Source organism: Arachis hypogaea, chromosome 12 (genome assembly GCF_003086295.3).
Source record: "Arachis hypogaea cultivar Tifrunner chromosome 12, arahy.Tifrunner.gnm2.J5K5, whole genome shotgun sequence".
Lineage (NCBI taxonomy): Eukaryota > Viridiplantae > Streptophyta > Magnoliopsida > Fabales > Fabaceae > Arachis > Arachis hypogaea.
This window is the reverse complement of record NC_092047.1, coordinates 111,227,595-111,240,561: the sequence shown is the minus strand read 5'-3', so window position 1 is coordinate 111,240,561 and position 12,967 is coordinate 111,227,595. Positions and strand designations below refer to the sequence as shown.

Sequence of the window (12,967 nt, the reverse complement as noted above, 5' to 3'; positions counted from 1 at the left end):
GAATATGGTTTGGAACTTGGTGTTTTGGTTGTTTATGGAGAAAAATTGTGTATTACGTGTAGGTGGATGTCTCTGGTGCAAGGTCAACACGTAGGGGGCGTGTTACCTGCTATACGTGGGGGGCGTGAAGATGATGTGGCAGCATGTGGTTGGACGGAGAAAGAATCACGCAGGGGGCGTGATGAGTCAGCACGCTGGGGGCGTGATGACGTGGCTGAAGAGGATTGGCTGGCTCGCGCAGTACGTGGGGGGCGTGCTGCGTCAACACGTGGGGGCGTGCTGACGTGGCTAAACGTGATTGGCTTCCTGGGATATCACGTGGGGGGCGTGCTGAGTCAGCATGCGGGGGCGTTCTGACACGTGGCAAGGCGTGATTGGCTGAGGCAATCAGCACGTGGGGGGCGTGGTGAAAGCTCCCCTCTATATAAGGCAGTGCTCGGATCCATTTTCATTCTGAGTAAGAGTGTGTGAGTGTTCTTCGAGTGTGTTTGTAGTGTAATGGAGGGTACCGCAAACTTGGTGGTGTATCGCGACGGTGAGATAATACGTAATACTCATGAGGGAGTGAGGTTTGTGTGTCAGAATCCGTTTTCGTTTGTGGTTCCATGCACCATGACGTTAATAGAGCTTCAGAATGGTCTCTGTCAAAGCATGGAGAACGGTACGTTAATGAGAGTGAGCAGAATTCTGTACCGAAATCCAGTTGTAGTTTTTAGTGGTCTAATATAGTTTGATACCATGGCAATCACAGACGAAGTGAGTATGCAGAATATGTTTCAAATTCACCGGCAGACTCAGATGCGACAGCCACAGATTGAGCTGTATGTTGAGTTTGAAACCGTAGAGGCGGAAGGGATTCAAAATGATTTAGAGGTGGCGGATGGTAGAGCTACAGTGTACGCGGGAATGAATAGTGACAGCGAAGAGGACTTCGAAGCCACTTATGAAGCCGGCAACGAAGACGAGGATGGTGATGTGGGAGTTGAGACAGCAACGGAGAATGTAGTGGTTCATCCCTCGATCACTCGATGAATAGGGTCGACCCTAACAAACAGAAAATGTGACATCTGACGTATCTCGTTATGGACTCTTCAGTGTCCAACGGCTCCACATCTCAGATACGTTGAACCCAACCAAGATTTATATAGGATTTTGAATTACCACTGAGTACTGGTTCACGTCCGAATATTGCCATGCTCTGACTCTGAATGAAGTCACTACTACTGTCAGTCCATCCACTCACAGGCTCTCCATCGATGGGTAAGCCAAATATATGTGCGACATCTTCCAATGTCACTGTAACCTCACCCACCGGCAATACAAAAGTGTGAGTCTCCGGCCTCCACCTTTCAACCAGAGCAACTAATAAGGGGTGAAATCCTCTTATCACCGCAATCCTAGATACGTGGTAGAATCCCGTGGCGCGTAAGTAGTTTTCCACCATCGAGTTTCACGTCTGTGGCGGATCCAGTTTACGCACCAACAAATTCCTGTTAGGCTGCATCAACAAAAATATATTTGTTAGATTAGATAAATAATAAATATTCATTTATTAATATACAAATATTAGCATATTTATTAATAAAACGTATTTTAATTTTTTTTGTTAAAATAATTAATGTATATTAGCATATTTATTAATTATTATGTAAAAAGTGTATCTATTTATCTATTAATATACAAACTGTCTATTAATTAAACTCACATAAAATTAATTTTATTCTTACAAAAATAATAAAAACGTTAAATATATTTTTTCTTTAAATTTTATATACACGTTTTTTAAATAAATATAAATAACTGATTTTTTTTTCGAACCTCAAAATATTTATATATTTATTTTTTTAATTTTCAAGCATGTTCGAAACAAGCATATTAAATAAAAAAATTAGTATATCAAAAATTATAAAATATTTTAATATTTATGGCTGTTAATATTCATACATATTTATTATTTTTTATTATTATATTCATAACAAAAATTATAAAATATATATTTCAAAATAAATTTTTTTATAAAACAGAACATTAATCCAAAAATAACAAAAAAATTATATTCTAACATATTAAATAACAAAAACTAAAATTAAATATATAATAAAAAATTAAGAGAAAAGGACAAATAAGTCCCTGACCTTTTAACCCGCGGACATTTTCGTCTCTGACCATTGGAAAATACTTTTAAGTCCCTGACGTCCCTAAAAATTAGACGGATCAGTCCTTCCGTCCATAAGCCACCGTCAGACCTGACGGAAAAAGCTGACCTGGCTCCCGTTCTGATGACTTGGCGTCATAGATACTGTAACACCCTACCACACTAAGCTTTACGCTTAAGTCGTAAAACGAATGTGGTGTGGTATTACGACCTCTAAAATAAAATGAGTACATATAATAGCAGAAGAATTATAATATGCTAGGAGCCTTGAAGAAAAGGGGAAAATAAAAATCGCACAATAAAGGCGCAATGCTCAAGGAACGAGTTAACTTACGTGCTAAGAAAACCATAACTATCAAACATAAGCTAACAGAAGTGGGAATAGAGTGCCACAGATACAAAATATCAAGCTCCTAACTCAACCTGCGAAGTCAAGACTGGCCGGAGAATATTTACACATATATACATACATATCCAAAACCCAAAAGTACATATACACAATCCTGCCTCTCCATAAACCTCTAAGAGGATCAAAAAGAATAAGTCATGCGGAGAGAAAACTAAGTACATATATATACATCATAGCATAACAAAATATCCCAGTAACCACTCCGCTTCAAGAGTCCAGACGCCTAACGAGATGCCTCTCGACCTGCATCTGAAAAATAACAACATAGTATGGAATGAGAACCGGAGGTTCTCAGTATGGTAAAGGTGCCACACACATAATATATAAGGTCCTGGGAATGCCGGAGGCAATCCTAGAACACCGACACTCAGATTATAGAGCTTAAAGTATTAAACAGAAGCCATAAAGGGTGGTTCTCTAAAAATATTTAATCCTAACTTAACTTAACCTTAAATCTAAATCCCATACTGCCATTCCTCCATACCTCCAACTCCATCATGCATTTTCACAGACAACTAAACAGACAAAGGTAAACACAAGAAGGTTACAAGTACTGCAGATAATAAATATACATTTAGCATGGCAAATACAGATAGGCACACCCAATTAGAGCACAAGCAAGTAATTCAAGTAATATGCATATAATGCATGCCTGTCCTATGGCTGATGAGGCTCATCTGTCGGTTATCCAGCCAACCCGACAAGTCTAAATTGTACTTAGACTGTCCCCCGACGTGCATCCCCAAGAGTCTATGCATAGTTTTTTCTCAATTAATCAATAATACTCAATGGGGGTAACATTCCCGGGAATTTATATAGTGCCCGGTCACACACTTACGTCGTAGGGTCAACAGAGTATCGAGTTTTCAACCTGGTACACGTGGTGGCAAGCCACGACACTTAATCCAGGGAATCTCGTATCTCAGATTATTCAAATTCACAAGCCATATAAATAATTCAATTATAATTCATTAACATCAACATCATTCTCAATCACATTTCATTCATCATCATACATCAATCATATTCAATCCTTATCCTTCATTATCACACCTCCCATTCCGTCCATCAATAGTTCCAATTCAAAACATAATTCATTCTTTTCTAAATGAATCAAACTTAAAACATGCTCATTTTCTTAATAACTCAAAATCAAACCATATAACCTTTGAATCTAAATCTTTTTAAATAATCATATAAACAAAATCTCTAATTTTTTATAAAATTTCGGCAGCATCTCCTCTAAAACTCGGACTTTGCTACCCTTTTTCGGGTCCAAACCTGCTTTCTTTTCAATTCAACATACCCTTCCTCATCATCATAACAGTCACCACAATAAATCTACTTCAGATTAACAATTATATTCATACAATATTCAAATCCAACAACCAAAATTCAACTAAGAATCATAGTTCACTAATCCTAGGCTTCTAACACAAAATATCTCAAATCAATAATTCACCAAATCATTAGCACTAAACCAACCATGTTCATCAACAATAACATTCACCATCCAAGATTAATAACTAATTATCCAATAAACTTCAACCAAATATATTCATCGACAAATTACTAAACATTAAACATACACCTGCATTCCAACTTATCCTATGGCCGTCTAGCCTAAGTTTTCACAGAACATTATATATTAAATGCAAGAAACCTAAACCATACCTTAGCCGATTTCCACGTAACGACCAAAGCTATTTATTCAAAACCCAGACAACCCCTCAAAACTCAACTAATCTGCTTCCTCCAAGTTCCAGTATTCACAATTTCAAGCTCCAATTATTTATTTTCAACCTAATACACATTCATAATACATATATACCCAATTTAATACTCAAAGCTCAAATTTAAAGAAAATAAAATAGAATTATCGTATCCTCACCTTATCCAAGCTTCACATAAGCAAGAGTGAACGTTTCTCTCAAGCTAATTGGATCCTAAAACATCAGAAATCAAAGAAATTCAATATTCCCAATTAAAATTCGAAAATTGGGGGAAGATGAAGCTGAGAGTGATTAAATAAGTTACCTATGAAATTGTTCCGATAGAAATGTAGAGTTCGACGCGGTGAACGCGTGGCCGCAAACGGTGCGGCGATTGGAGCTCGGACGGAGAAGTTACGGGGATCGGAAATTAACATGAGGGTTACGGGAATGTTTCTCGTTTCTCTTCTCCCTGGAAGCTGAAAGCTTCGTTGCTGCAGTAATGAGGGAGAAGACAAAGCTGGGTTCATTTAATAGGGCTGGTCCGGTTGAACCGACAGCCCGGTTTGGGTCCGGTTCAACCGGTTCGGTCCTTTCAGTCCAATCTTAGACCGTTTTCTTCAAAATTAGTGTCAAAATTCTCGTTTCGATGAGCTCTACCCTATTTTGATATAATATTCGCATTTCTAATCCTTCTTATTAAAAACTAATTTATTAACTAATTTAACCGGGGTTTACAGATACACACGTGGACTGATGAGTCAACAGGATAGTTTCAAAAATTGGACAAATAAGTCCCTCAACCCTAAAACTACGTCGTTTCCCGTTTGGCCCTAAATAACCCATTCTTCTTCCTCCTCCTCTTCTGTAAGGACCCCGTCTGCACCGCCCTTGAGGCTGCCGATGGCAGGGCCAACTTCAAAGATGACGTTTGGTCCAGGCCCAGCGGCGGTGGCGGCATCAGCAGGGTTCTCCAGGACGGGGCCATTTGGGAGAAGGCTGGAGTTAATGTCTCCATTGTTTACGGCATCATGCCGCCAGAAGCTTACCGCGCTGCAAAAGCTACCGCTTCTCCTGACCAGAAGCCTGGTCCTATCCCGTTCTTCGCCGCTGGAATCAGCTCCGTAAGTGTTTTCCCCCATTCAATTCTTTTCGATTTCAGATAGAATGGGAAATGACATCAACCTTTTTCAGGTTTTGCATCTGAAGAACCCATTTGCCCCAACCTTGCAGATTATGATTTTTCATCCTTATTTCGGAGCTGTTTCTTATACCATTATTGCTACTGTTGTCTACCAATGACTTATACTCAGGTAAATGAGAATCTCTTCAAGTGAATCAATTACTAGATTTAGGCTTTGTAGGATATGCTTACACTTGGTCTAACAATCAGGTTGGGGAAGCAAATATTCAAGAAAGGCTAGATAGAGCAGTGGCAATAATAAATTGGAAGGAAGCATTCCTAGAAAGAGTGGTAAAGCATTTTCAAAGATACAGATCAGACCATTGTCCAATCCTAATCGATGTTTATGGGGAGAGCTTAAAAAGAAAGAGGCCATATATTTTCAGATTCAAAGAATGTGGCTTAGAGACTCTGAATGCAAAGAGATTATCAAAAGAAGCTGGGCTGTGAACTATGATCAGATTGAAGAGAAACTAGGAAAGTGCAGCAAAGCATTGCAAGAATGGAGACTGAGTTGGAGAACTTCTTTGGAAAGAATCCGTTGGAATCAAAAGATATATCCAGAATTGTAAATCACAACCACTTTACTATTGAATGTTCCACATGATTCTCTGATCATGGGTGAGGAGATATTTGGTCCATCGCTTCCCATCATCACGGTAGGAATAATTTAATCAAGGCACCTAAATAACTGTTTTATATGACATTATTTTTGCAATTTATTATCAATCTGCAATAGTAATTGATATGTGCTGCTTTGGAAGATCAATAATAATGATACATGATTTTTGGGTAACAGGTGAATAAATTGGAAGAAAGTTTTGATCTGATCAATTTAGGAACAAAGCCTCTGGCTGCATATATATTTACAAATAACAAGAAGCTGAAGGAGCAGTTTGTGAAGAATGTTTCTGCAGGGGGATGTTTGTCAATGACATTGCCTTACATGTAATGTTCATTTGTCTTTTTATATATATATATATATATATATATATATATATATATATATATATAATCTTTTCAATCAATGCACGAGCTTGCATGTGTGTGTGCTAAGAACTAAATAACCATTCAGAGTTGGAGGGTTACCCTTATTTCGATTTTAGATGAAGAAGAATCATGATATAAAATAACCTTCTGACAATGTTTCTAAAGATCATTCTCATAAAATATGTTTATGTTTCACTCCACCAAAATATTTAAGCATCTCAGCTAAGAAGATTGAGGATGCATCCATATATGAAGAATATTTATAATCACTCATTTTCTATGTATTCCTAAAATATGCAAATATTAATATTAATATGAAGTGAGAATATTTTTCATCTCTGTTTTGTTCTCTTTTCCTGGTGTAGCTTATTGTTCCATCTCACTCACAAATTGAAGGAACAATTCTGAATTTGAAAAAGGCACAGGCAGACTTAGACAAATTCTTCTATTAAGAAGAGATTAAATGGGCCCAAAGATCTTGTGTGAACTTGTTGAAAGCGGAGAATAAGAACACTCGATTTTTTCATCAGCAGGCATCTCAACAAAGGAATAAAACTGAAAGAATCACTGATGACGAATGAAATCTCTATAAAAAAGACAAGAAACAGAGTATATGGTTCTCCCTCTTCGACAACAAATGCACACCGGAACCTTCTCAGTCTGGATGGTGGTTTTTTTGGAGGGAGAACCAGAGTATTCCTGCGTTTGATCTTTGGTCTTCCTTAGGGTTTAATGTAATTTTGTAAAAACTTTGTGGGTGTAATAGACATTGTACACAAGGAAAGGGATGAGAGTGTATATAAGGGGCAGCACACAAAACGACGTCGTTTTGAGTGACAGGGACTTATGTGTCCCTTTTTCAAAAGCTCCATCCCACTAACGTGCCACGTGGGAACGCCGTTAAGCCAGGTAAGCAGAGGGGGAGCCAGGTCAGCCTTTTCCGTCAGGTCTGACGGTGGCTTATGGACAGAATGACTGATCCGTCTAATTTTTAGGGACGTCAGGGACTTAAAAGTATTTTCCAATGGTCATGGACGAAAATATCCGCGGGTTAAAAGGTCAGGGACTAATTTATCCTTTTCTCAAAAATTAATTTACCAACTTACATATATTGGATGATCCGAATAATTTATAATATATTCATCCGGAGCAGCATAATTCTGAACCATTTTTAAATATAAATACAAAGAATAATTTTTTTTTCACTTCTTTATGTGCTTCAAACTTCTTCTCCCAAGCAACCTTTCCTTCTCTCAATAAACCTCACACTCTATATGCATATACTGGCTGGGTGAGAGGCTCATTTTATAGAGCCATGGACGTTGCTGCTTACCAGGGTGGAGGAGCTGTCCCCTGCATGCAGACAGCTTCCACCACGCCCGCCCCGTGTTAGGCGTTGGGAATCTGCGAGCCCTGCTTCACCACGCCCCCGGCGTGCTACGTGAAATCCCTGCATGCGCACCATGTCATCACGCCCCCGGCGTGTTGACCCTGATCCATACACCTGCAAAACACCCCTCTCCCCAATATTCCGCCAATACACCAACCTACTTTCCATATGAAAAATAAATTCTGTCAGAGCACAAGCAGTGTTTGTCAACTGAAACATGAAGCATTATCCAAGCAAATAGAGTGAAACCGAAAGGGGAAAAAAAAAAGCAAACCAAGCAAATAGGCATAGTCGTGCAAGGACACACTACTGACACTCATAGTTTAATAGATATTAAATAAAATGTTTGCCAAATCGGAAGTAGCTCAAGAGGCAACAATTTTATTTGTAAAACTGGAGCTGTTATAAAAAGCAGAAAGCTTGAATCAGCACTTCCCTCTCTGCTAGATTCCACGCTCATACATGAAAAAATTGGGTCAATAATAAGAAAGATGAATTCTTGATCTAGCAGAAATTTGTATGATCAATTAATATTTCATATTTGGTAGTAGTTCCTAAAAAAATAAATGTGATAGAAATTAACAAATGATCACTTTTCTCATGATGAATTATAGAAGAATCGATTTTGAGGACCAGCAATTAAACAAATTAAAATTACAAAAATTAGTTTTACTCTTACCTCTCCAAAATAGATGCTAGGCATCCCCAATAAATTTCCGAACAAACATTGCATTCATAATTCCATTAACATTTTGTGCAAATAAAAATCACTCATTTCCCTTTAACTTAGTGCTTCAATATTTATATAAAAGAAGGGAAGGCAAAATCCTAAGCTTAAGTGGCAGAAATTGGAAATACAAGGAGCAGTTCCCTGTTAATATGTTCTATGTAGGAGTAGTGCAGTGCAACAAAAACAAGATTGCGAAGAATATAACATCCATTGAGATTTGAAGTTTGAAGATTGAGCAGATTGCATATTACTCCAGGCAAGCAAGTCAAGGTATATTGGATGAAACAATTTGCCTACCTTTGGTGGAAGTTCTTCAATGGAGCAAGAGCTCAGGATCAGTGTCCTGACCCTCCTCATATTATGCAATATACAAATTTCTCTAAATGTGATAAAAACTCATAACGATGTTATGTGTATCTTGGGAGGTCTGGAGGATATACAATAAGAAAAAGAATGATATATAATATAAGTAGTAAATATGTACATTACTGATGTGACAAGAACCACAAACACAGAACTAGAGAGCCTGAAAAGCAGCATGTGGAGATGCTGGTTTGTGGTTTATGCATCTTGTCCATCCCTCGTCCGCACCTCTGTTTCTGAAGTTTGCTTTTTCGACAAGATTTGACTTAAAAAATGATCCATCTTGAGAAGACTAACATGAGTAAGGAATTCCCCTCCACTTGGTAGTTGTTGAGCATGTGAACCCCATTCAAAGTTATCAGTAGCGGAGGTCAAGATATCTAACCAGACACCATGTAGCTGATCCATGTTTTCAAAAATTCCATAACTTCCATCTAAGAATGACTTGCGACTTTTCACTCCATCACGATTCGTATTCACATATTGCTTTAGAATTTGAGCAGCTTGAGCAGGAGACTCCGCATGATGACATAACTCTCGGGCATGATTGATGGTGTCTTGGATATATTCAATACCACCAATCCATGGAGGCAACATGGAAGGGTGTTGAAGCAATATATAGAATAGATAATCAGATATCTTCTTGCATGCTTCACGTTTGCGTTTGCCTTCCTCACCAGGACTAGGACTAGTGGAGTGGTACACAATCTCTGTTACAACATGCCAATAAATCACATTTATTGCTAAACTATTCCTTTCAAACCTATGATTGCTATATAGTATGTTGTTAAATATAAGTTTTTTCATATCGGTATCCACCTCTTCCAATCGCTCATTACGGAGCAGATTAAATTCCAAGGGTAAGATTTTGTTGAACAAGTAGTCTTCAATGCAAGATGTGGTTGTCTCTTTTAAGCAAAGATCCATCAGGCTGAGTTGACTCATGTATAACTTGTCTTTACTGCCTGATAAAATTGATCGAAAGCGAGAAATGAAAGAGTACATTAAGTTTAGCAAACAACTCCTCTCTCTTTTGGTTAGCCAACACATTGTCCAATCAGACAAAGTAATGGCAAAAAATGCATAAAGCTCAAGAAAGATTGCCCCAATAAACAAAACATATGTTATATCAACATCAACCCTTGAGTAGGCATCATCACCATGAATCACAAGAATGAATGCAACCACTGCACATGTTGTGGATAAAGCACTCACCAATCTTAGAAAGAGTCCTTTTTTGGTATAAATTATAGAGGCCTTTGTGTAGAGCACATCAAATAAAAACCCAAGTTGCACTTGCACCACTTTAAAGGCACTTGGTGGTTTCATCTCAAGCACACATTCTTTTGCCAAATTAAAGCTTGTAGTTAAATCTTGATCTTCTACGCCTAGATTTGCATAAAGACGTTTGACTAAGGGAAACAAAGAATATCCTTTGTGAATACATTCCAATTCAGGGTCCCTAAGGATGTGATCTGAATTTGGGATTTGTAGCGTGACATTTGAAGGCAAAGACTTCCTAAATTGGTCGGTGGTAGCAGACCTTAGAACCCAATTTCTCTCAGAGTACTTGATGATTCCGGAAACAAACATCGGAATGGCCACAAATGTTAGTGCATTGTTTCCCCATGACCTTAGGAAGATGTAGAATGCAACACTGACTTGGACAATTAGACCAAGCAGGTGCCTCCTCCATAAGGTGTTGTCTTCCAAGGAATAAGCAGTGATTGTGTCAGGGCCACCAAGATGCAATAACAGAAAAGGTGCCCATAATGCTTGAACAGATTGGTCTTTGCTCTCTCTTTTGGAATTGGACTTGTCAACCTCTATTTGGTTCGTGGCAAGTGTCCCCAATGCTACAGTTGCTAACTGATCTGCCGTCAAATATGTCACCCAAACAACAAAATTTAGGATCAATCCTTTGATGCCACTTCTTTTGTGTTTTCTCATTGGACCACATATGATCAGGATAACTTGCCATAACAGGCTTAGTAAAACCAAAACACGTATCTCACATTTGTTCCACAGTGATAGTACGGACTCCGGGAAGATCTCCATCACTTTCTGCTGTATGCACCAGTACGGACGTAATTGAAGAGGAAAAACTTTTAGTGAGAAAAAAAAGTTGGATAACATTACAAATACAATTTAAATTTGTTCGTTATTTAACATTTTTACACTTTTTCGTTTGTATAATATAATAAAAAATAGAAAAAGTCTAGGGGACCAGCAATTTTATCAAATTCTGGCCAGTATGTAACCATCAAAGAAGAGTGAGCCATTGGATGAAATCTCACATTAATCTCACATCATTAAAAGTCTCATGATGGTTATTTGATGGCTATAAATCCCAAATGTTGCTGACCCCCTAGCATTCCTCTAAAAAATACCTGACAACCAAGATAAATTAGCCAAAATCAGCCAAAATTTATCATTAAAGTTGATTGGGTTTTTATTAATAAGTTTGAAGAATGGCAATAGTTAGATCAAGGGAAAAAAGTAGTATTTCAACCATTCAATTGTTTAAAAGAAAAGAATAATAAGTTTTTAAAAAAATAAAAAGAAAATATTAATGTGTAAGCATTGTTTGGATTTGTGGTAACATAAGGTGAAATACAATTTTTCAATGAGTTCAGAGTACAATGCGATGTTTCCGATTTCAAGATAGAGGTGTAGAAGTAATTTGCTAATAATTTCAAATGTTTTCATTTTATGTCAAGTGTAACCAATCATATTCCAATAATAAATAATTACTCTGGGTTATGCAATGTTGGATGTCAACATAATTCTTCTTAAAATTATAACGAAAGTAACGTACTAAACATAATTGAGATTTGGATAATTAATCAATACTAACATTTTTATCATATAATAATGAAAATGCTAGAGAATCAAATATGAAAAATCAGAATATGTAAGAGATATAAATTGGCAATGCTAGTTAATAACACCACATCTTTCAATTACTTGATATAGTATTTGTTGTAGTAATTAGTAATTAGTAATTAAGTGATAGAAGGACATACCGTATAGTGCAAATTAATCTACACACAAGTTTTTGCTTCTCAAATTTCTTCTAATTTATAAGCTGACAATGGAGAGAGGAAATGAAAAGAACATTAAAGATAATAATTTAGAAGTTAGAATAAGGATTAAATTTTTAGAGGAGAAGAGAGGGATGATGGTCACACACTTAAACTATATGGAAAATGATTTAATTTTTTGTTGTAACAATAATGTGCAATCATCATGCTATATATAGGGATTTATAGAGACTACAGTAATAATAAAGTGTTACAAAGGCATCTTACTTTGAGGATGCTTATACAGTAAGACGAGGACACACACGAGCAACATGTTTGTAAGGATGATGAAATAATTTAATATCAAGCTACAATAATTTTGGAATAAATCTAAAATCACATATTCTATTATTAATTTTAAGAGTAATATATTAATGGTCAGCATCTTATTCTATTTCTTACCAAAAAAATAAAGTAAATTATACAATAAAGATATAAATTTACAGGTCTTTTTTTTATAGAATGAAAAAAGATTGAAAAAATTAAGATTCGCATTTTGAACATCAATAAAATAATAAAAAATAACTATAAAAAAATGTATACTCTTTTTATACAATTTTAGTCTGTATATAGTAAAATGTCCCAAAAAATAATTATGAAAAAATATAGTCTAGCTTGATCACATTAATCTTCAATGTTAGTTTAGAAAATTAGAAGATGTAAAAATTATTTGCTCACATTTTTCGTTATTGTGTGAAGTTAACAGTGAATTTTCAGTAAATTTGAATATATATATATTCTGCATTTTAATTTTATTCTAGTATTATCAAAGGATTATTTACTAATATACTCTCTTCAATTCCCTGTCAAAAGAAAAAGAAAATTATATGAATAAAGTATTATTTTTATTCCAAATATTTGGGATAAGTTTTAAAGTTGTTCCTAACGTAATAAATTGTCATATTTAAGTTTCTAACGTTTTAAAATATTGTTCTGCCGTTAGGAATCTATT

General features: G+C 36.4%; 1 protein-coding gene and 1 long non-coding RNA gene across 8 annotated transcripts; both read right to left on the bottom strand.

The window, feature by feature from the left end:
• Positions 1-2,465: 2,465 nt before the first annotated feature.
• On the bottom strand, positions 2,466-4,783 carry LOC140177132 (uncharacterized). Its single transcript, XR_011868902.1, has 4 exons — positions 4,602-4,783; positions 4,456-4,510; positions 4,239-4,367; positions 2,466-2,813 (listed from the first exon to the last, which is right to left on the bottom strand). It is a non-coding gene; the product is annotated as an uncharacterized lncRNA (long non-coding RNA).
• A 4,061-nt stretch (positions 4,784-8,844) lies between these two features.
• LOC112728272 (uncharacterized) lies at positions 8,845-12,161 on the bottom strand. 7 transcript variants are annotated; one of them, XM_072210466.1, is made up of 4 exons: positions 12,126-12,161; positions 11,959-12,020; positions 11,230-11,322; positions 8,845-10,999 (listed from the first exon to the last, which is right to left on the bottom strand). In XM_072210466.1, exon 4 carries the CDS (start codon positions 10,988-10,990, stop codon positions 9,131-9,133), a length of 1,860 nt encoding a protein of 619 aa, XP_072066567.1. In that variant the 5' UTR covers positions 10,991-10,999; positions 11,230-11,322; positions 11,959-12,020; positions 12,126-12,161; the 3' UTR covers positions 8,845-9,130. The 7 variants fall into 7 exon arrangements, with proteins under 7 accessions (XP_072066567.1, XP_072066568.1, XP_072066569.1 ...); XM_072210467.1 differs by having other exon boundaries at positions 8,845-10,996; XM_072210468.1 differs by having other exon boundaries at positions 8,845-10,806; positions 10,948-11,322; positions 11,959-12,161.
• Between the last annotated feature and the right edge of the window lie 806 nt (positions 12,162-12,967).

Coding starts and splice junctions, on each gene's coding strand:
- LOC112728272 (XM_025778344.3), bottom strand. CDS start 11,068: ATGTTATCCAACTTTTTTTTCTCACTAAAAGTTTTTCCTCTTCAATTA.